This window comes from Leptosomus discolor, chromosome 2 (genome assembly GCF_034619465.1).
Source record: "Leptosomus discolor isolate bLepDis1 chromosome 2, bLepDis1.hap2, whole genome shotgun sequence".
Taxonomy (NCBI): Eukaryota; Metazoa; Chordata; class Aves; order Leptosomiformes; family Leptosomidae; genus Leptosomus; species Leptosomus discolor.
The window spans coordinates 77,764,777-77,785,714 of record NC_141392.1 but is presented as its reverse complement, the minus strand read 5'-3'; the positions used below and the strand labels follow the sequence as shown (position 1 = coordinate 77,785,714).

Genomic DNA, 20,938 nt, shown 5'->3' with positions numbered 1-20,938 from the left:
AATTGCCCCCAAAAATTCAGATTGTTGAAACACAAGGAGAGAAGTCAGGCCTCATGAGAATTATTCTTCCTACTGCCACTGGCTTACCGCTCCTGTCTTGTAAACAGTCTTTGCCTCAGTTCCTCTCTCACACCTCTCGACAAGTCTGAGGACTCATTTGTCTTCCAGGGATGTTTTAAGATGCAATGGATGTTTTATTATATAGTGCCATAAGACTTTTGGATGAAAGGACAAATGTAAACTCGAAGAATTTACTAATGAAAACCATTAATAATAAGTGTAATTACAGAGTTTTTGTAATGATTTAACAACTTCAGAATTATTTCAAAGTCTGCATTATCCACTTACGATTTTAAAACAGAGGAAGATAACAAAAGTTTTACAGAAAACTGTAAAAGGGATCAATTGTACATGATTATTAAAAAAGTAAGGATTTCTTTGGGGAAAAAGCCCAAATCCTGGGAATGGGGAAAAAAGGCAGGGGAACAAATTTTTAAGATATGGCACCAATTTCGAGGTCATAAAAAAGCCGGTCAGAAATATGCACAGTTTAAGACTGGGAAGGGGCAGCATTATGGCTATCTCTAAAAAAGCCAAAACCAGACACAGATTAAGGCATTGAATATCACATGGAAAAAAAAAAAAAAATTAACATTAAAAACAGAGCAGTAGAGAAGAAATGGATGAAACAGCAAAAGGAGATTATTTCTAATGGAAAAGAAGAAGAAAATAAGAAATAATTTACAGTAAGAAAACTTTATGTCCCATTTTATATTCCTCTGTACATCATTACGTTTTTCTTACACACAAATGTTGAATGTTTAACAATATGAACATGGGCAAGTGTCATTTCTCCTTAGAAATCTTTCAGGTGCAGTTTCCTTGACTTTTCAAGTTATTTTTTCCTTTGAGAGAAAGAGGTTTTCATTTTTCTAACCACTGCACACATCACGATTCAAGTCTTACTAAATAAGCATCTAGCAGTATCTGATAACAAGAACTGAACAATTAACTGGTCCTTTTGTTCACCACCTTTCCTGGCACCGCAACCTTTATGTATTCCCTGATAAATTAGAGCTCTTTAGAGAATAAGCACCCCGCCCAACATAGTTTTCTCACAACAAACCTCTAAGATGTAAGGTTTTCATGGTATATTCCCTGCCTTTCTTGTCAGGGCCCAGCATATAGTTGATATATGCCTCTGTTGATGCATCCTTAAAGTGGTAGCAAAATATAAGTAAGAACAAGAAGAACAACAGGAGTCACAAAAGCTTTAATCAAACCCTACATGTTGCAAATAATACATCAATTGCTTCGATCAGAATTCAGTGCTGCAGCCTTTGGCTTCAACAAAAACCTGAGTTAAAATTACAAAACCAGGCCTCAGTAATGCCAAATCCCCAGCAGACAATGTCACTAATCACTAGAAATCCAACAGGTCTTAGTTTAGTTTGCCAAAAAGTCTAATTTTGCCCTACTTAATATTTTGAAGGTTTTAAAATTAACACAAGTATATAATGACTCCCACAAGATTTTACAAAAAGTCGTGATCTGTTGCTTGTATTCAACACAAGTATTCACTAGAGAAACAGAAGTTGATATGCTTGCTTGATGTTCGCAAAGCATTTTGAAGATGAAAAGTGTAGTGTGCTAAATGTTGAGCTAGTCTGACCATCTTCTCATTACACTACAGATAGACAATCTGTCAGAACAAGAAAAACGAGACACAAAGCTAGTCTGGTGAGGATCCTGTTTTGCCTTTGAAAAAATGTTAAAATAATTGATAGTTTCAGTAACAGATAGTTTCAAAGTATTAAGCATTCCTTTGCGCACTGCTTCAAAGGGGTCCCCAAATACCTAGAAATATAACTATTTTCCTTTTCATGTTTGATAGGAAAAAGTACTAAAAAGACTCTTAAAAATACAAATAAAAAGATCTATCCACTTTTTGATCCACCTTTATCTAAAATTAAAAAAGAAATTTGAGTGCATTACTTGTCCCCCTGTAATGAAAAGCCTCACAAAAAGACTCTGATGTGGAAATAATTTGCATTCTGAATGTGCTGAATGGACTACCGAGACTGTAGTAACCTTTAGAGAATCTTAGCTGCTTTAAAAAAGTAATTCATAATCTATCTCCTTCCACAGAAAATGAAAGGCTGGAAGACGTAAATTAGACAAAACAAACAAACCTTTCATAGTATATGATGAGCTCCAGGTCTCCTGAGCACTTACTAAAATTTTAGTAACTCCTCTTCCAATTTCAAGCACAGTAAATTTGGGCCATTTGGCAAACGCCTTATCACCGTTTTATTTAAGTGTTGCTACATATAGAAGCATATTTCAAGGAGAGAGGCATTGAGAAACAACTTTCTTGAACCTGTTTTTCTCTTCCTTACTTTCTTCCCCATGCCATCAACTGGGTGATAATTGTTTTGTTAGTTAAAACTCTCATCATTTCCAGCCTGGGACTTTTAGCTTACATCTTCACATTTCTTTAATTTATATGTTGGGACCCCCTGGCCCATCTCAACAGGCTTTTTAACAAGGTGGTCGAAGTCCCAAACAGAATGAAGTTCCTGCTCAACCTATGAAAACAGAGGGCTGGGGAAAAGAGAACCATCTTCTAAAACCCCAAATTAATAGATTGGGAATGACATACACTTGTCAAACGTGAGAGACAGTGAGCCTTTCTAAAGGCTCAGCTCACACGGAAGCTGTCTGTTAGGCACCAGAATTCTCTTAGCTTCGGCATTCATGGGGTTGTTCATTAGAGGGCAATAAAGTTAACTTCAAAAGCAGTGAAATAGTAGTTTGATAACAATTCCTTATCCTCCCCCTGCATCATCATTAACATTATCTGATTTTTATCCATGCAAGCTCTCTATTCTTCTTTTTTTTTCCCTTGTTCTTATAGCGACTCTGCCAGTCCTACATAATCATGCTATATGGCTTCTCCATACCTGCCAAATCCTTGGCTGCTCTGCCCTTTTTGTCTCCCACTACACAAGTTTCTCTGCAGACCTGAGGTAAAGACAGCATCTAATATCATCTGCTATGGAGACACTAGCCTCTTTGACATATACTTTGCAGATCTTCAGCTCCAAGGAATGCTGTGCAAGGTGAAGTTTGTCCTTCTGCCTTGGAAGACCAGCATCTGTTTCTGCAAGAGACACATGGCTTCACACGTTCCACCTCCCGTGGTTAGGGTTGTGGTGGAGCTGTGTCAGTTAGGCCTTTTTAACACACACCCAGTATAGCACTACTCCCAGCACTTGAATGGACAATCTAGTTATCAGAATTTGATAGCATGGGTTGGAGCTGGAGATACCCACAAGTCTTGTTATCACCAGCTGAGGAGAGATACTTCCAAACCTCTCTTGACTGCCAACAACTGACAACAAAGAGGACAAAATGACATAATAAATCCACAAGCCTGCAGAAATCTGTGGCTATATTTATCACGTTAACTCCGGGGAAACAAAGAGCTACATGCTGGGCACACAGAAACGTAAAGTCTCACTCAGGTACCACATTTAAGCTTGTTTGTGTTACCCAGCTGATGATTTCAGAGGATCCATCTGAACTTTCAATACCCAAGCAACTGATTCAGGGAGGCAGCACTCACAAAAGTGGGAAACTAGAGTGACTCAGCATTATTCATTCGTATTATTTGGTTTAAAGGGACATTTAACACAGAAGAAAATTTCTATTGAGAGGAAAGGAGGGATACTTAACATGTGCTCTTCATGCACTGGGATTGCATCAACACTATTATCCTAGAATGGGGGGGTGGGGGTGGGCGGGAAGGGCTGTGAGAGGCCATTCAGCCCTCCCCTTGACCAAAGGTATGATCAGCTAGATCTAAACTGTTCCTGAATGATGTTTATCTAACCTGTTTTCAGAAACATCCACAAGCTCCCCCAGCAATTTAGCTCAATGTTTCAGCATGTAGCTTGTTCTCTTCAGAGCATGCAGGAAGGACAGACTATTCCCTATGCCTTAGTAACTGTCTTTTACATGCAGGTTTCATTATCCTTCCCACTTCTCTTTTAGCAACTGAATATGCTCCACTCTTTCTATTTTTTTCCATCTACTCACGGTTTTCATTGCCCTACTCTGAATTTTACCAGTTCCTATCTGCTAATTGCAGTGTCTAAAACTGGACACAGGGCTTCTTTTGGGGGGCTTGTAAGGTTTCCGTTGAAGGTTTTGCTATAAGCATTTTTCAGACATTTCTTTCTTTTTTTCAGTCCCTCCATGATGCTGCCCTTTTCCCCATCAGATCACACTACCTGCCATCCCAGCCCTGCTCTCTCCCCAACCTCCCTAACCCCCTACCTGATGTAAGACCACAATTACATCCCAACTTTTCCTCCCTTTCCCAGGTGGAACAAACCCAGATCCCCAAGCCTCTCCTCCTACCCTTCATGCTCTAGAACCAAGACTGCTGCTGTGGCTTTCCTCCGGCCTCTCTCAACTTACTCTTGTACTGGGGTCACCCAACTGCACACTGTGTTGCAAATGTGGTGACACGACACGGGAGATGAATAAAGGGTAGCCATCACTTCCCTCAACCTGTTCATCACCTGCTGGCTATCCTGGGGAGTTCAGAAGTGCATGCCATGACCGTGGGCCCTCACTTCAACAGGGGGGCACAGGCAAGGTGCTCCCTGCCCTCAGCTTCAGCTTCTGCCCCGGGGTGACACCTGAGGCTACAATCCCACCCTAGGCATTTGCCCTGCTCCTTATCTGCAGCCACCAGCTCCCTCTCCCCTCAGGGTGGCTTGTATGGCAGGGGAGACCTGCCTGCTCCAGATAACAGGTGAGGAGGGGAGAGGGCACACCTTGCCACCACATCCCCAAGGCTGGGGTGTGCTGGAGTTATGAGGAATCACATTTTTCCTTGTCTACAAATCTGCTGTGTCTTTTTTTGAAGTAAGACTGCAGGCTCTTCAGGGCCAAGACCCTCTCAAGGCACTTAGCTATGTTGTCCCACAAGCGGGGTCCAGTACCCAGTCTGGGTATAGTGGTACAACACTATAGTGGTACAATAACACAAATGATAGGTAAGAGTAAATACAGTATTTCAGTGTTACTGGAAATCAAATGTGAAGCGTCCAGCTGGAAGAGAATGCCATTTTCCAGATTCCCAGTTCATTAGCTTCCCACTCAGCCCCTCCTTCTGTCTTCTTAGGAATCAGTATAAAACCACCATTCGGGTCTTCAGCCCAATGACTGGCTCAAGTCCAAACCTGAGGTTTGACTGAGGCCCTCAGCTGTCCCTGGGCTGAACCACCAAAGGAGTGTGGCTGCTCTGGGACGGCACTGACCCCCTGCATGTGAGAGCCTGGAAGAGACCTTTCCCATGGAAAGAGTACAGGCAGGCTGCAGAGACCAGGCAGCACTGAACTCCAGCAAACCTTCCATCCAGCTGTAGCAGGGATGAACATCACCGCCTTGATGGGAAGGTATTTCCAAACACTCCTTCTGCCATAGCAATCATAGGTTCTGTAACACAGAAAACAAGCAAGCAGGCAAGCGAAACAAAAAAAGAGAGGGGCTTAGTTGTTTCCCTGAAAAATAAGCAGAGCTCCCACAAGGTCTGTAAAAGCTTTCAGTATTGCGTACTAACTTTATAAGGAAGGCAGTCAGACTACAACCCACAAGGACACTGATTTCAACAGGAATTAGAAGTCGGGCACCAAATTACCTTTGAAGACCTGGGCTGTAATTACTGCTGTTACGGAAAGCAGTGTAAAACCTGCTGACGAGTAGCTAATGCCTAGTAGGAGTTTTGCAGACACTCAGCAATGACTGCCTCTGCGCTGAGGAACACATGATATAAGACTGGAGGAAAAAAGAGTGAAGTAGAAGATGAACAACATCAACCTGCATTGCTGAGTAAAAACAGAGCTGCTAAATGTCAACACATTGAAATACTAATTAAAGTCACAGACCCCTATCAGCTACCTAGTGTGACCCTCAGATCCCCAGCGTGTTAGACCACATTTTGGGATCAAAACTGACATCTCGGACAGGTCACAGGAGTTTGTGTAGATGCTTTGCCTTTCATCTAGTTCCTCCACTATGTTAGCAACGTGCTTTTGCTTACTGTGAAACTGTGGCAGAGGGCTTAGATCAGTGCCAGATTAACAGGGCTAAATTACCCTGGAGTTTGCATTGTGTCCTGAAAATGACTGAGTGTTGTTTTGACATTTTAATTTTAGTAAAAACACAGACTGGTAGTGAAAAACTCAAGTCTCTCATACCGGTAACGCTTCACATTGGCTCACTTACTGGCAGTACTTTGCAAGAGGGCACACCTTACGGAAGCCTGAGAATTTTGGAATGGAGGCAATGACTAATTACAAGTTGAAAAAATCTGCTGCATTGCATGTAGTTTTCTGTTACTTTCCTGAAATAGGAAAGATGACAAAATTAGAATAGTGAGAATAGCCCTAAAAAGGAATTTGAAGGTACTATTGGAAAAAGACACTAAATGCTGGCAAGTTTTAGAAAACATACCAAAAAATTTGTAGTTAGTAGAAACATGACAGTAAATGTCATCATCGGTAGATACATGACAGCAAATGTCATCATCATGTCTCAGGATAACAATGCCATCATGTCTTTGCATTACTCTCACAGTCCTGCCAAAGGACTTTTCTTGCTCATTATTCAAAAATTTCTTTGTACTTAAGCATTAAAACTCTGAAACTGCCATGTTTGAGCACAAACTCCACTGAGTCCATTTTCCTGCTATTAACGTGTCCCAGATGGGCTTCTTAAGGGAAAATGCACTCAACAGCTACCAGGTAATCTGCTTGCAGAGGAAATTCTCCCTCGCTCCTAATACAACGCAGGTCTTCAAAACATGATTTCTATCCATTTTAAATTGTGTTTTAATCCTTGCTATTATGGCTCTGAGCGCTATAATTAGCTGTATGTACCCAATCAGCTTTGAATCCTACCTGTCTAATCAAATCAGACAACATGCATTTGTTATTGTAGTCTGGTACATATATACATCCCTCCAGTCTCAAAGTTCAGTCTTACCCCTCAAAAAACATTTGTGCTTTATATAATTTAGTAGATAAAATACACAGGTTTTGTCATATGAAGTTTACGTATTTCAATACAATGAAGACAGACTTTAAGTCCAAATTATGCACACTAAGCAACCTGAAAAAAAGGCCACGCTATGTTTTCACTGAGAGTTGTTGAAAAGAGGGAAATTGCTTTCCAGAGGCATTGCTTCCTTTAATAGTTTGTGCCACAGAAAGAATACTTTTCACACTAGGTCATTCAAGAGAGATTTTGGTGGAATGTGATCATTCAGTTTATGCAGCAAAACCAGGCTACCACGATTCTGCTGCGTGCTCAATTTTCATATCGTACCCCCATCAGCTGTTAAAGCATACGTAGCTCCTGCTAAGCTGAAAACATAAAAGAAAGAGTCTCAGGTCACTTCTGAAAAGCTTGAAAATGTTTTATTCATGTATTTGTAGCACATACATTGCAGGGTGTATTGCTGGATCAAGAGAGAACTGAACGACCCTTCACAGATCAGATTTTGTTAGTTCAGGATTTTGGTGGGGCTGTATAAAATCCATCATGTTTTTTCCTCAGCTCCAGGTCATTCATTCCAGACATTTTGATGAAGACTAAACCAGAGCAATTATGCATTCATGAGCAGGATGCTGAGGGCTTCACCTGGAAAAGCAAAGGCTGATAACCAAAGTAAGGATCAAGTATCTTTCCCAAGGCTACTGCGTAATGATGAAAACACCACATCTTAAAGCGCATGCTGCAGAAAGCCTAGTGATGCTCTTTAAACTGCTGCAGGTAAAACGATGGATTTAAAATAACTAGCGTCTCCACCTGTTAGGGCCCGGCAGACCTGCACAGCGCATAAAATGTAACGTGCGCTCTATAATGAAGAGCTTTGTGCTGCTAAGAGGCAGAGCTGACAGATCCTATTTCAAAGCTATGTTTAATGCAAAACCAAGAAACGTTCCCAATTGTATCCATTACAATGAAGTTGCTGCATGATAAAGCCTGCCACCTAAATAATTTCAGCCATGTATGGGAAATCAAATCCCTACGAAGCCTGAATGCACACAAAACGCAGATCACCCCGAACTGCCTCTAACATGTGCATGTTTAAATACATCCTCGCTGTCAGATACAAGGTGTCACTGTGAGCTCTGCTGCGGAGCCTGATGTAACCCGAGTGCAGGGAAATGCTGACTTGGAAAGATGCATGACAAAGAGCCCAGCCCGGCAAGTGTTTGTTCTCATGAGCCCTTCCACAGCCTGTTGGCCTGCGGAAGAACGAACTCCTCTCGGGAGAAATGACTCCATATGCAATACTGCACTAATGACATTAGGGAGTAGGCTGCTGTCTCAAGCTAGCTCGGGAGTATTGGTGTGGTACAGGCAAATCCTAAGTGTTTGAGGGATTAGGCTAAAAGCTGGGAATGGCTTGTCAAAATACTCTGGATTTCATTCGAAAAGTCATTTATTGAAACGTTAATAACATCACATCTCCACACAAACAAAGCGGGGCTATCCTTAGCACAATACACCAGCACCACGCACGCTGCCTTTCACACACAGAGAAAGGCTCAGAGTATGCGATTTCATCTCGCTGGAAACAGGGAAGCCACTAGCAGAAGCTTATGGGTATAACAGCATTGGATCTGGCCCAAAATACTTCACTTTGTGGAGATTTTTGCTGAATGAAAGTCATTCATTCAAAGCCCCTGCAGATTTCTAAACCAGCTGAAAACTGCAATTTGAAAAAAAACTTAAGGGCTCTTCAGAATATGATGTTGTGGAAGGAACAGTAGGCTGCACACAAACTGTACGTGCTCATTTTACGCTACTTCATTCAAATAATAACACTATACTTTATTCAGGACATATGTGGCTAGCACATGTTTACAACAACAGCAGTGCCATGCATCAAACAGAAGCAGAATTGTTTCAGTCATTGCAATATACATTATCCAGACACACTCCAGCTGGACAGATTCGTGAAAGTGAGAGGTGTAGGTAAGAGCTGGTTCCAGTTATTATAGGTGTCATTTTAAAAAAATTAAGTCGTCATGAAGTGCGTAGGCTCCGTTCCCCTCCCTTCCCTCCCGCCTTCCCATTTCATTAAATAAATCCATCACGTCCTCTTTCCCTGGGTGGATTTCTTCATCACCGATTCCATTGTTCTGTGATGGAACGGGACAGAACAAAGGTTACCAGATCATTTTTCTAAATCACTCAACTAGTCTGGTGAAAACTCAAAAACTCAAGAGGCTTCAAATATGCTTAGATGTTATTAAAAAGCAATCTGGCCCTATTTCTTCAGAAAAAGGAAAAAACCAAACAAACAAAGGCATGCCACCAGTTAAGCCAATCATCCCAATTCATTTGAATATTTAGCAACAACTTAACTTCAAACATACTCCTATACCTCATTTATTTTACTGGTACAACAAAGAATTAAGGCCCATTGCTGCAGCCTTTCTTGTTCTCTGTCTCTCTCTTCAGAGAGCATCTCTATTTTCAGGTTTATGTTTTTTAAAGAGATGCACAGCCAGGTAATGGTTGGTGTAATGCTTTTATCTTCAGGCATTCTTCCAGAGCCTTCAGAGAGAGCTAAACAAGGGAACAATGTGCTCCGATACTCCCTGCAGATTCCAAGATTTATTCAAATGGTGAGCTTTGACGAACTCATCCTGCTCCTCGGGTTTGTTCAGCCTACTGGAAAAGTAAAGGGACACAATCAAAGGCCTGCCGCGCTGCATTCCCTCGGGAGGCCTCTTTCCCACTTGAAAATGCAGACGCTGTGCAGCATGCCTAAGTGGCCAGGCGTTTTTAAATGCCTTTCTCCACATCTCAGGAGTGAAGGTAATCACTCGGAGTATTGTCGGGCCTTTAAGGGTTATCAGAAAGGAGCATACCTGAAAAACAAAGATATGGCTTTGGAATGCCATGAACTGTAACCATTCGTTTTTGAACTCTCACCCAGTTAATCTTTGCTTTTCAACAAAATATTGCACAAATTCCTACCTCTTCCAGCCTCTGTCCTTCATCAAGCATGGTGAAACTTGTATTATTAGGATATTCTTACTATATTAGTGTAGTCCATGGGAGCCAGAAACCTCAAACAGTTAATTTGCATACTTGATAACCAGAAGCCGAAAAACAGCTTCAGCTGTTGTAAAGAAAATAACTCATCGCCACGGTAAGAAACAAAGAAAAACTCTGTTTAAGCACTGTTTGTCTAAAATGGAAGCATAATAATACTTGGAAAGAAAGAGGCTGTAATAAGTACGGGAAAACTTACTACAGTTACTAGAGATGTTAATCAAACCTCACTCGCTGGTTTCAGAGTAGAATCCAGACTCCCAGTGTCACTAAACCTTACAGAGAAATAAAACTATTTACACTTCAGCATTTCTAGACCTTGAGGTTTTTAATCACATATACTGTCTTGCTTAACAGTTCATTCACTTTATGCAGGCAAGTTACAAGTTTTTTGTAGAAGTGTCTGGAAGTGCATCTAGAACACATTGCCTGTCCACTGCTTTATTTACAGTTCTTTCCAATGAAAATCAGTAGCTAATAAATCAAAGCATAATTACACAAACACAAAAATACAATCATTAACGTTTTACTGGATACAAATGATAAGCATAAGGAAATGTCCATGTACACCCACTGACATGAATTGCTGTTAGTTTGCTATTAATATGTGATACTCTGGACTGGTGGTAATGTAACTGAAAGACAGATGTGTATTCAAAAAAAATACAGAGCGCCACTCATGTTTGACATGTATACTCACATGTGATCATACCAACATTAGTATTTTTTCTGACAAGGTATTATCATCAAGGTAGTTGAACCTCCTCAACAAAGCTTGCTTTGATCAAGTACCAGATACTATTAGCTAAAGTGTTGGTTGATACAGAAACAATCTGTGCAAGAGTAGCAATTTTGATTCAGAAAATCTTAAAAAAAAGCAGTATTTACAAAGGTAACTTTTAAATTCAGTGATTAAATTAAGACTCCAGTCTTCATATTCCAAACACCTGTTCAATTAATTTCTTATTTTTGGCCTTTTGCTCTCCTCTCCCCTTTCCTTCTCCCTACCGCAAATATTAGCCCATGTTTAAAGTAAATGATAACAATTAAAACTCTTGAAAAAAAAAAAAACAGTAAGTTATTCACCTTGTGCCAAAAAAGCAGCACTAGAACATTACTCAAAAGATTCCATAAATCCTTCATAATTGAGGAAAGTTCCAGGAGCAAAAAGAACTTAACTTATAGAACTTAGGAGGAAAAAATAGGGGAAATAAGAGATGTTTATCCCTTGACTTTTGGTTTTTTTTGTTTTGTTTTGTTTTCCTGAACTTCATTTACAAAAAGCTCCTGGTACTTTTCCCAATGTTTCCACACCTCCTTCCTCTGGTACATATGATTTAAGATACAAACTATTTAAATAAAATGTCAAATTCAAATTCCCAAAGTATATAATTCAACTCTTACGAAAACTGATGGGGTTTAGCTATTTCAAAACTAGCCCTGCCTGGGCAGCCATTTGGTTAGGACTCAGGAATTAAATAAGAGAATTCTTACAAAAATTTGTTATTCTATTTTAGCCTTGTAACAATTCCATACAAATGAAATCTAGAAGAAACCCTTTTCACTGATATTTTGTTTCTTTTGCACACATCCTACTACGCATAGGTTATAACCGTACAGGCTGTGTGAGAAACAGAACCATTCAAGCCTTTTTGTGTTTTCTAGTGGTTCTACAAGCCTGTTGACTTCAATGAATTCAAACAGAAAATAAAAATCTTTGAGTCCTTAATTCTAAATGGTAGATAAACCCTCTACCCTTTTTTCTTGGTGGAGTGTTGTTATCCATCCTTATAATAAGACACTGCATTTCTTCTTCTCAGCTTTATATCAGGGGTTGTCAATACTGTCTCTTTTTGCTTCCATCTTGTTTTTCAAATTCCAACTTTTGGTGAAAGAGCCCATCGTTTTCCCTCCTTGCTGAAGTCGGTCTTTTCACACTGGTCAGCTTTGGAAAGTCAGAATACAGAGTGCTTCTCTAGGTCAGACTGGTACTAATTTGAGTATGGAGTGGAACCAAGCTGGTTTGATGCGGAGTTTGGACTGATTTATTTTCATGCTGGGTTGGAGATCTAGCCATCTCAGATGGTTCAGGAAACTGGGTGGGGAGTGGTAGCCATTTCCATGCCAGAGTCTCTTAACAGCAAAAATACAGAAGGGAAACTGAGAGAATGAAAAGAAGACTTGTGGTTGAGTGAAGGGAATTTCCATGTCCCTGAGTGGTGGTATTGTTCACTGAATTTGTGACAGCTGACAGAGAAGTGGAACTTGCTGAAGAATTGGTTGAAGGTGTTGGACTTGTTCCATTGGAATTGCAGTAGATCTAGAACGCAAGGGGGGGGAAAAAAGTAACAAAAAGGATTTTTGAGGGGTTGTTTTTTGTGGGGTTTTTTTTTTTTATTTTTTAAATCAGAAGACAAATTCAGTAGTAACCAACTGTGTGTAGCACCACTCAGTCACAGTACTCAGATACGATACACACAATTGCTCATGCCTCTCATTGTGCAGTTAAGGACAAAGACATTTTGAATTGCACGCATTGGATTTGTTAAAGAAATAAATCTAACACTTCTCTAAATGTTTTTCTGTTGTCACATAACTCACTTGATCAAAACCCTGCACTAAAACAAAAGATAGAGAAGTCGGTTTTAAAAACTTCACACCAAAAAAATGCAAATGTAAAGCCATGCAAAGACAAATATTCAGATTTTAAAAAAAAAAATTCCGAAAACTGCATGAATTCATTGTCTTTGCAGATGAAGCCACAAACAATGGCAAAGAATCTATCGATACTGTTTCTGGGGCTGGTTTGGAGATTCCTTTCAAGCAATGGTGGGGCTTGTGTGAGTGGACTTCATATTTCACTGTGGTAGAACTGAACTGCAGAACTTAACACAATGGAACTACACTGACGAAATCATAACCCATCAGCACGCTAGAGCATACAAATAGGAAATGCGTTGGAAAGACCATATAATATTAGCAAATTTAAAATATGATGACAGAAAGTAAAATCAAAAAACACGTTCCCCCCCGTAACTCTGCGTTACAGGGACAGAAGAAAAATTTCCACCCTATGTAACCTCAGTATCAAGCTATTTCCTACACATGCACAGGAAAACTTTCAAAGCTAAGCTAACATGTTCTTCCAGTGAAAAAAGCATGTGATACACAAGGATGAAAGACAAGGGCAGCAATCGCATAACTGCTCCCCAAAAATGAGCTTAGATTAGCAAACTTGGCTTCAGCTCTGTGGCAGCAAACTTGGGTTATACCAGAGCCTTCTGGTAAGCTCTGATAGAGTTAGCTGAAGTAAAAACAAAGGTCTTTTTTTTAAAAAAAGGTCAGTTTAATTATTTTTTCCTGCTAAATAAGATTACTTCTCTCAACAGCACTAGAAATACAAGACAATAAGGACACCTTTTCTGGGGAGTATTATTTATTACAGTCCCTCAATGCTGAAGCCATGAAGTCAATGTTAGATTTAAAGAAAACGTTCATGCAATTTTCTAATAAGTATTTTCTTTAGGTATTTTCTACCAAAAAAAGGCATATAGTAGAAGAATATCAGGATGGTGTAAAGCTTCTGGCAGTTAGGGATTTTGGCAACAAGCAACACGCTGGAAGCAATTTAGGACTGCAGGATAAAAATTGCTGTGTGGAAGTTTCTGTTGAAACCAGTCTGGAAGTGATCAATGGTGAATTGCAGAGTTAATAAGCGGGACACGAGCAAGGCAAGCCCCAGCCCGCCCTGGAATTTTTTCAGTCTTCATACAGTCTCCACTGCTCTTTCACACTTCGTTGTAAATTTTTTAAGGTTTTTTTAAACAGAAAGCTTAATTTCCGGACATTTTTTTTTTTATTTTGTGGAAGAGGAAGGGCTTAGAGCCAAGTTCCACAGAGGGAGATGGGACCTCAGACAGATCGTAACGAGCAAGTGACAAATACCAGTAACCCAAAGGATCTAATCCTGCTCTTAACACTGCCAAGGGCAAGACTCCACTGAACGCAATGGAGAAGGGACCTTACAAAGGTCTCTTCCTTACAAAGGCGGGGGGGGGGGGATAAAAATTAAAGCCATCTCCAGCAACCCCTTTGCCGTTTATTTTTATGATATTGTGTTGTCGGCCCTTTTCAAAAGGTGGTCTCTAGGAACAATACATCGATCCGGCACCTGGGAGCCCCGCTTGGCCTGACGGCTTCCAGCAAGGCGGATCACTGCTGCATTCGCTACCTGCGCTCCAAGCCCCGGCCAGCCCAGCAGCGCGGCTGCCGCCCTTGCTTCAAGCCCCCAAACCTCCCACTCCTGCCATGACCCCGCGCCCTAGGACCGGACCCAGAGCCCCACAGGCTTCGCGGGGGGGACTCAGACCAGGGTCTCGCTGCCTTCCCGGACCTAATCCGGGTTTGGAGGGATCGTTCCCCCTCTGTTCAGCGGCGGAACGAACGTTCCTCCGCCGCTCACACCACGGCTCCGCGGCTTCCCCTCGAGAAGCCCACGGGAAGAAAGGCAGCGAACTCCTAACTTCATTTTTTTAATGCGACCGGGGTAATAACCCACGACACCGCCATCCCGGGGCGCTGGGCTCACCCTCGTCCCCCGCCGCCAGGGGGGCTGCGGGCCGAGCCCACCCGCAGGCGCCGCGGCTCCCCGCCAGCCGGGGCTGCCCGGGCTCGTTTCTCTCGCCCCGCCACCGCCCCGGGGCGGAGGCAAAGGAGCCGCCCGCCACCCACAGCCGCCCGGCGGGGCGCTACGGCGGGCACCGGGCGGCGAGATGGCGGCAGCACCCCTCACGGCCACGCGCCCAACGTCTCCTCAGGGGAAACGCGCCTCTCCCCCCGCTCCTGAGGCGGGTGGGGAGGCTGAGGGAGGGTCTCGGCGTGGCCGCTCTCCCGTCTCTCGCACTCGGACCGGCGGCAGGGAAGCGCCGAGCTGCTCCGGGGCTCACCTGCGTGGGGAGGAGGAGGGCCAAGAGCAGGAGCCCCAGGCCGAGCCGCGCCGCCAGCGCCGTCCCCATGCCCGTCTGCTGCTGCTGCTGCTGTCCCACCGCGGGCCGCCCTGCTTAGTGCTGCTGCTCCTGTCGCTGTGGCTGCGGGCGAGAAAGATGCACCGCTCAGCCGCCCTCGCTCTTTTTATGGCAGCGCGGGCTCCCGTGACGCCCCGCCGCCGCCTTCCCCCTCCTCTTCCCCACACCTCTGCTCCCGCCCTCCGTGCCCGCCGCCCCGCAAGCCGCTGCCTCCCCCTCGGCCCCTGCCCCCGCACCCCGGAGGGCTCCGCTTCCCCTCCCCGAGGCGGGCCGCTGGGGCAGCTCCTGCAGGGCCGTGCCGCCAGCGGCGCGCCCGGGTCCTGCCGGCCTCTCCTCGACAGACCCCAGGGCTTTGTTCCCCCGCGTTTAGGTCTCAGAGGCGGTGGTGCCTTTGTCTAGTGCCGGCGTCGTGTTCTGGTCTCGAGGGGCTGGCACAGGGCTGCAGAGGTTGAGTTGCAGTTACTCTAGAGAAACGCGTATGTTCACAAAAGCAGCAGGCTTTTTTATTATTATTATTTAAAAAAAAAAAATTCAAATCGTGAGTGAAAGAAGGAAAGGTAGAGAAAGCTGTAAGTATTTCCAAACGATGGGAACAGCAGGTGAAAGGCAGAGGAGTTAAGATCCCATCTTGTTCGGAGCTGCCTTACCACTAGCGCTCAGACTTCAGACCACAGGTTGCCATTTCAAGCACTTTTTGGATCTAAATATTTTATTAAAACCATTATTTCTTAAAGAGTAGGAAACTTGTGTAACAAGTGGAACAGAAGGTTCTTCCAGCTGCAGCCTCTGCCTACGTAAGGGTCTAGCTTCTGGCACAGTGAATACTGTAGTTAAATTGTATCTCATCCCTTAATGCACTGAAGATAGACTGTGCCAGTGTCTCACCAAATCAGTCAGGTGTCTCGGTGCACAGACAAACTTAACAATAGTCTGTGCCCACTTTATAGACTACAAAAAGAGACACGCACTGATTTTATTGTGACAAAGCAGTTATTTCCATTTAAAAGAAGAGGAAGATGTCCTCTTAACTCAGAATATTCAATGGATTTTAAAATAGGGTATGTTCGTGTTTATCTCACCAAAAAAGTCTGAGGAGATATCCAGGTTCAGCACTACATAACTTATTTGCATTCTCCAGGGGCAGGACTGCTTTTCAAGAGTTTCTGAGTGCATTGCTACAACTCAGTCCCAAAGCGCAGGAAATGTGGAGAGACACGCTGCAGAACCAGATGCTGGGACTCGTGTTAGGCAAAAATATATCATTCTTTATACCCGTCTATATCTTTATATCTATCTATATGTGTTCCTTATATATCTAATTGCTTCAGAATGCCTGACAAAGCTATAGTTATTTTGTTTTTCCAGGAATAAAGGCATTTTGTAAGCTGTACCACCCAAGATATCCATCCTTATTCTATACCAAGATGAAAGATCTTCTAAGAGCTACACTAAGCCTGAAGCACTGCTGAAGTAACATTTGCCTGTTTTTTTATAAATCCCTGATCATAGCCACAGTTCAGTTCCTAACTATTAGGGGCATAGTCTATCTATAGAGTAATTATGGGAATAGTCAGCATGTTGAGGGTCTTATGTCTCTGAATATTTGTTGGGTGTCTGCTGAAAGCTAGTTATGAGAAGATGGGTTTTCACTATTACAGGCATATAAGAAGAGAAAAAAGGAAACTGTGATGGACTTAAAATAAGAGAGGGTGTAATAAAGTTGAAAACATTCCTATAGCTATTTGCAAAACGTTTGCTTTACTTGTCATAGTTAAATGAAATCACAAATGGGAGGGAAGGTCACCTTTTCACTCAGTAGACATGCGTAACACTACAGAAAAGTGAAAATCCCTGTGAGAGAGATCACGCGAATCACAGCAATAAAGGGAGGGCTCGCACTATTCTGACACCAGGTCCCCTGGAGGAGAAGCAAAAGGAAGGGAACCCAGTTAGGGCTCTACAATAGCCAAAGTGAAGAATATTCTAGTGTAAAGCCAACAGAGATGTTTCCATTATAATCTCTACCGTCTGGTTTAGGAGAAGAGGAAGTGATACAGCTGTTGCATGATCCCATAGGGGTCGTAACTGGCTGTTACAGGTTAAAGCAGCAGCTGAGAAATGTTAATGCCAAAACTGGGACAGATGAGAATGAGGGAATAATTACCAGATGGCCTTTCCTGTTCTCTCTACCCAGTGCATCTTACCTGAGGTCTGGAACTGCATCTGTAAAAAATGAGGGTGATGCACGGTTCTTATAAGGTAACATGGACCAACACAGCATTATGCAACTGCTAATTATTATTGTATAGTGTATTGCATTTTTGACATTTTAACAAGTTTCAGTGAAAATGGGGATATCTTTCTTTTTGCTAAAAATATTACGAAGTCTGTTCCTTTATTTAAAAATAAAGAAAAATGCAGAGGTTTTAAAACGTTTGACAGAAATTATAAATAACTGAAATAATACACCTGTGTTAAGTTTATGTTCTGAGGCCAAAAAACATGCCTTTCTGAAATATTCCTGAAATACTAATGCAAATAAGGAAATGTACTGGCAGCAAGGGAGAAGCGCTAAAAATATTTTCAGCCCAAGATTTCCTTTGAAACTTTTGTCATTGGAAGTTATAATGCCTACGCTCCATTATAATGGATGTCTATGACCAACTCTCCTCATTCAGGAAAGCTGCGATATTCTTAATTCCTCCTGAACACACAAATCACCCGCACTCCTAATTCAAAAATCTACTTTTTTGATCTGAAGTCTATAACAAAGTCTGCAAAAGATGTATCTGAGCAAGAAACCAGGACCCAATATATGTTTTTTTCTACAAGGCAAGAACCACTGCAATTGAGTTGAGAGCTGTGCAAAGTGAAGCACTGCTATCTGGTGGCCAAAAGGTACTTCTGATTTTTTTTTTCTGTCAGAAAAGACAATATACCGTCTCAAACATCCTTTGATAGCAGTGTGCTCCAAGATCCTTCATGATGCTGATATAGTGTTAAACATTGTCATTAAATCCCCATTGTTCTGCTTCCTTTATTTTTTTCTAGGTCAGAATAGTACTCAGCACCTCTCCCAGTTAAATACATAATATTTGATGAGAAAGCTTAATAAAGAGAAGGGAGAAAACTACTTTGATCTTTTGGGTTAAATGTAAGTTCATCTGTATATTCCACTGGTGACTTTCAAGTTGATTGAACTTTGCAACAGGCATAACTTTCACTCTAGTGATCAGAAGCAAAACTTGTGCTGCTTTGTGTAATGCACTAGCGAACAAGATCAGTTAAAACAACTGACAGAAAAAAAAATAGTTGTCTATCAGAGGAAGCAGAGAAGTAGTCTCCAAGACTTTGAAGTAATATATTTAAATTTGGACAAGCTTTAGCAAAATAAGCATAGCCGGAGTTCATAAGAATTAATTTTGACTGAACTATTAATTTACTCTTGCCTCGTAGCTGCCAATCTTGATCCATCTGAACTTCAATATTTTAGGAGTATCAATTGCCATTGAGAATCACTGGATCCTGTGCTCCCAACCAGCTCTTCACTCTCCTTGGCTGTGCACAGACTAGAACTTACTACACCCTGTGGCTCATCCCAGGGTCTTCACCCGTTTCGAGCTCATGCTAGAGTGCACTGCACCTCTCAGTACTCACCTGGGTCATATTAGGAGTTTAGTTAATACCCATCCATGAACACGTTATGCATTTACATATTAGAACCTGATCTTTTTTCAAAGGACAACTCTGAAAAGAAAAATCCAGCCTTGCAGTATCAACTAGCCCTTATATGCTGATCTACGCTGACATCATCTGGTGATGAGGTTCTCTGATGTCCATTTTTGCCATATGGATTTTGCCTTGAGAAACTCACAGGTCAGTGTTTTCTAATAGGTAGGAACACTATCTTTTCATAAGCTAGGCTGGCCCTTCTCTTGCCACTTGTTTAGCAAAAAGGACCTGTCCTGCAGTGGCATCAAAGCTCCAGCCATACAATCAAAATTTGCCACCTTCCTTGCCCTCCAGTAACCTTCCTTACAGTTGCACATTCACTACCATTGAAGAACAAGACTGAAATACTGGTGGGAGCTGGCTGGTTGAAACTGATTTTAGACAACCAGGCAAAGCTTTTTGGCGTGTGTCTTGGGTAAGAACTTGGAATATATACTGAGGATTACATTCCCTCTTCCACCAGAGGGTTTACATTAAATTTGTGTTACTAAAGCTTTTAATGGCAGGCACGATTGTTGGTACTGTAAACCTCCACTTGGTAATAAATGTTGATTGGATTCAACTATACATGTCTTCAGACACGGGCCTTGCTGCCATCATTCAGACCCTCATTACACCAGGATTCCAGCAGTGCCACTCTTTCCCTTCTGTGTTGATCTGAGGCAAAAGCATCGGGCTGCTTAAGTAGAGGTATGTAGTTATGGAAGTAAACAAAGCCATGATTGCCAGCCCTGGAATCATAAGTCTGGAGGTTTGAGCAGAAGTGAAATTTTGATTCCGGAAATAGTCTCCAGAAGAAATGTTTGAGAGTTGCCACCCTAATGCACATGGATCTTTTGACTTCTGGGTAGACTTCAAGGGATGGTGTCAGCTTGCACAATTAGGTGTGGCTTTGGATCTGCTTGAAAGCACACCTTTCTCCCTAAGTCAAACAAACTCTTGGGTGACATCAGTACAAACAAATTAAATGGTGGCAGGGCCTGTTCTTTGGCCTAGAGGCCAACTGACATATCTAGCCACGTCCATACTTTTAAACTTGCCTAGCCTCTAAACTGCCTGTTGGTAGGTAGCTGTTCCTGGCCTGAGCCAACCCCTGAATCATGCTCAGGAATTGTTTGTGACCATGTTACTTGATACAGGACAAAACCAAGACGAGGCTTTCCTTCAACTCACAAGGCATAATGTCAGATAACAGGTCTGTAGACATGAAGATGTAAAAATTATCAAAGATCATTTTCTCCATCTTCTGGTTTAAGGCAGGTTTAGACATAATTCTCAGAAAAATCAGTGAAGGGCATTCCACAGCCCATAGGCCTCCTGTTTCTTTGCCAAAATATCTTCGCAGAATATCTCTCTTAATACAAAGCCTTCTTTGCTGCAAATGTAAAGTAATGGTTTATTACATCGTCATAGTAAAGTGCACAGATAATAATTATGGCCAGATTTGTAGCAAAGTGTTTACCGGTTGAAAACTTACCAAGCACTTCTCATTGAGAGGAGGAAGGAAGGGTCATGTGGCAGCAGCCGTCTACATCGAAGTGAGTCTCCCTGGAAACCCTTGATAGATGATGAAGGGAAACGAGTGCTTCTATGATCTAATTCATCTCATTTCAACATAGATAGCCGAAACAGATTAGTCACATCCTGGAGATGACTACAGCTCTTCGCTATCAAAAGAGTGTAGATAGTTAGCTCAGACATTTGCTGCTATATTTTCCCTTATTTTAAGGAACAGGTTCAGTTTCTTCAACCTTTCTTCATGGGATTTCTATGCATTTTTGTTGCTTTCCTTTGTACTCTCAAATCTGCATTAGATCATGTTGTCCAACGCAGCACACTCTACTCAAGCTGAGAGGTCAGCATTCAACAACTCTTGTTGATGCAGCTTAGAAAAAAATTTGTCTTTTTTGCAGCAGCAGCTTCATAATGTTTGTGATCTGATGCAATTTTGAGATTATCTCAACAATAGTGCAATCTTAGCGCTTTTACCATCTCCTTGAATTTTCTGTCTATGATAAGACATTATTAATTGC

General features: G+C 42.1%; 1 protein-coding gene across 1 annotated transcript; it reads right to left on the bottom strand.

Moving 5' to 3' along the window:
* Window positions 1-11,693: 11,693 nt before the first annotated feature.
* CD24 (CD24 molecule) lies at window positions 11,694-15,164 on the bottom strand. Its single transcript, XM_086461326.1, has 2 exons — window positions 15,096-15,164; window positions 11,694-12,469 (listed from the first exon to the last, which is right to left on the bottom strand). The coding sequence occupies exons 1-2, from the start codon at window positions 15,162-15,164 to the stop codon at window positions 12,284-12,286; spliced, it is 255 nt and encodes an 84-aa protein (XP_086317452.1). The 3' UTR covers window positions 11,694-12,283.
* Window positions 15,165-20,938: the final 5,774 nt, after the last annotated feature.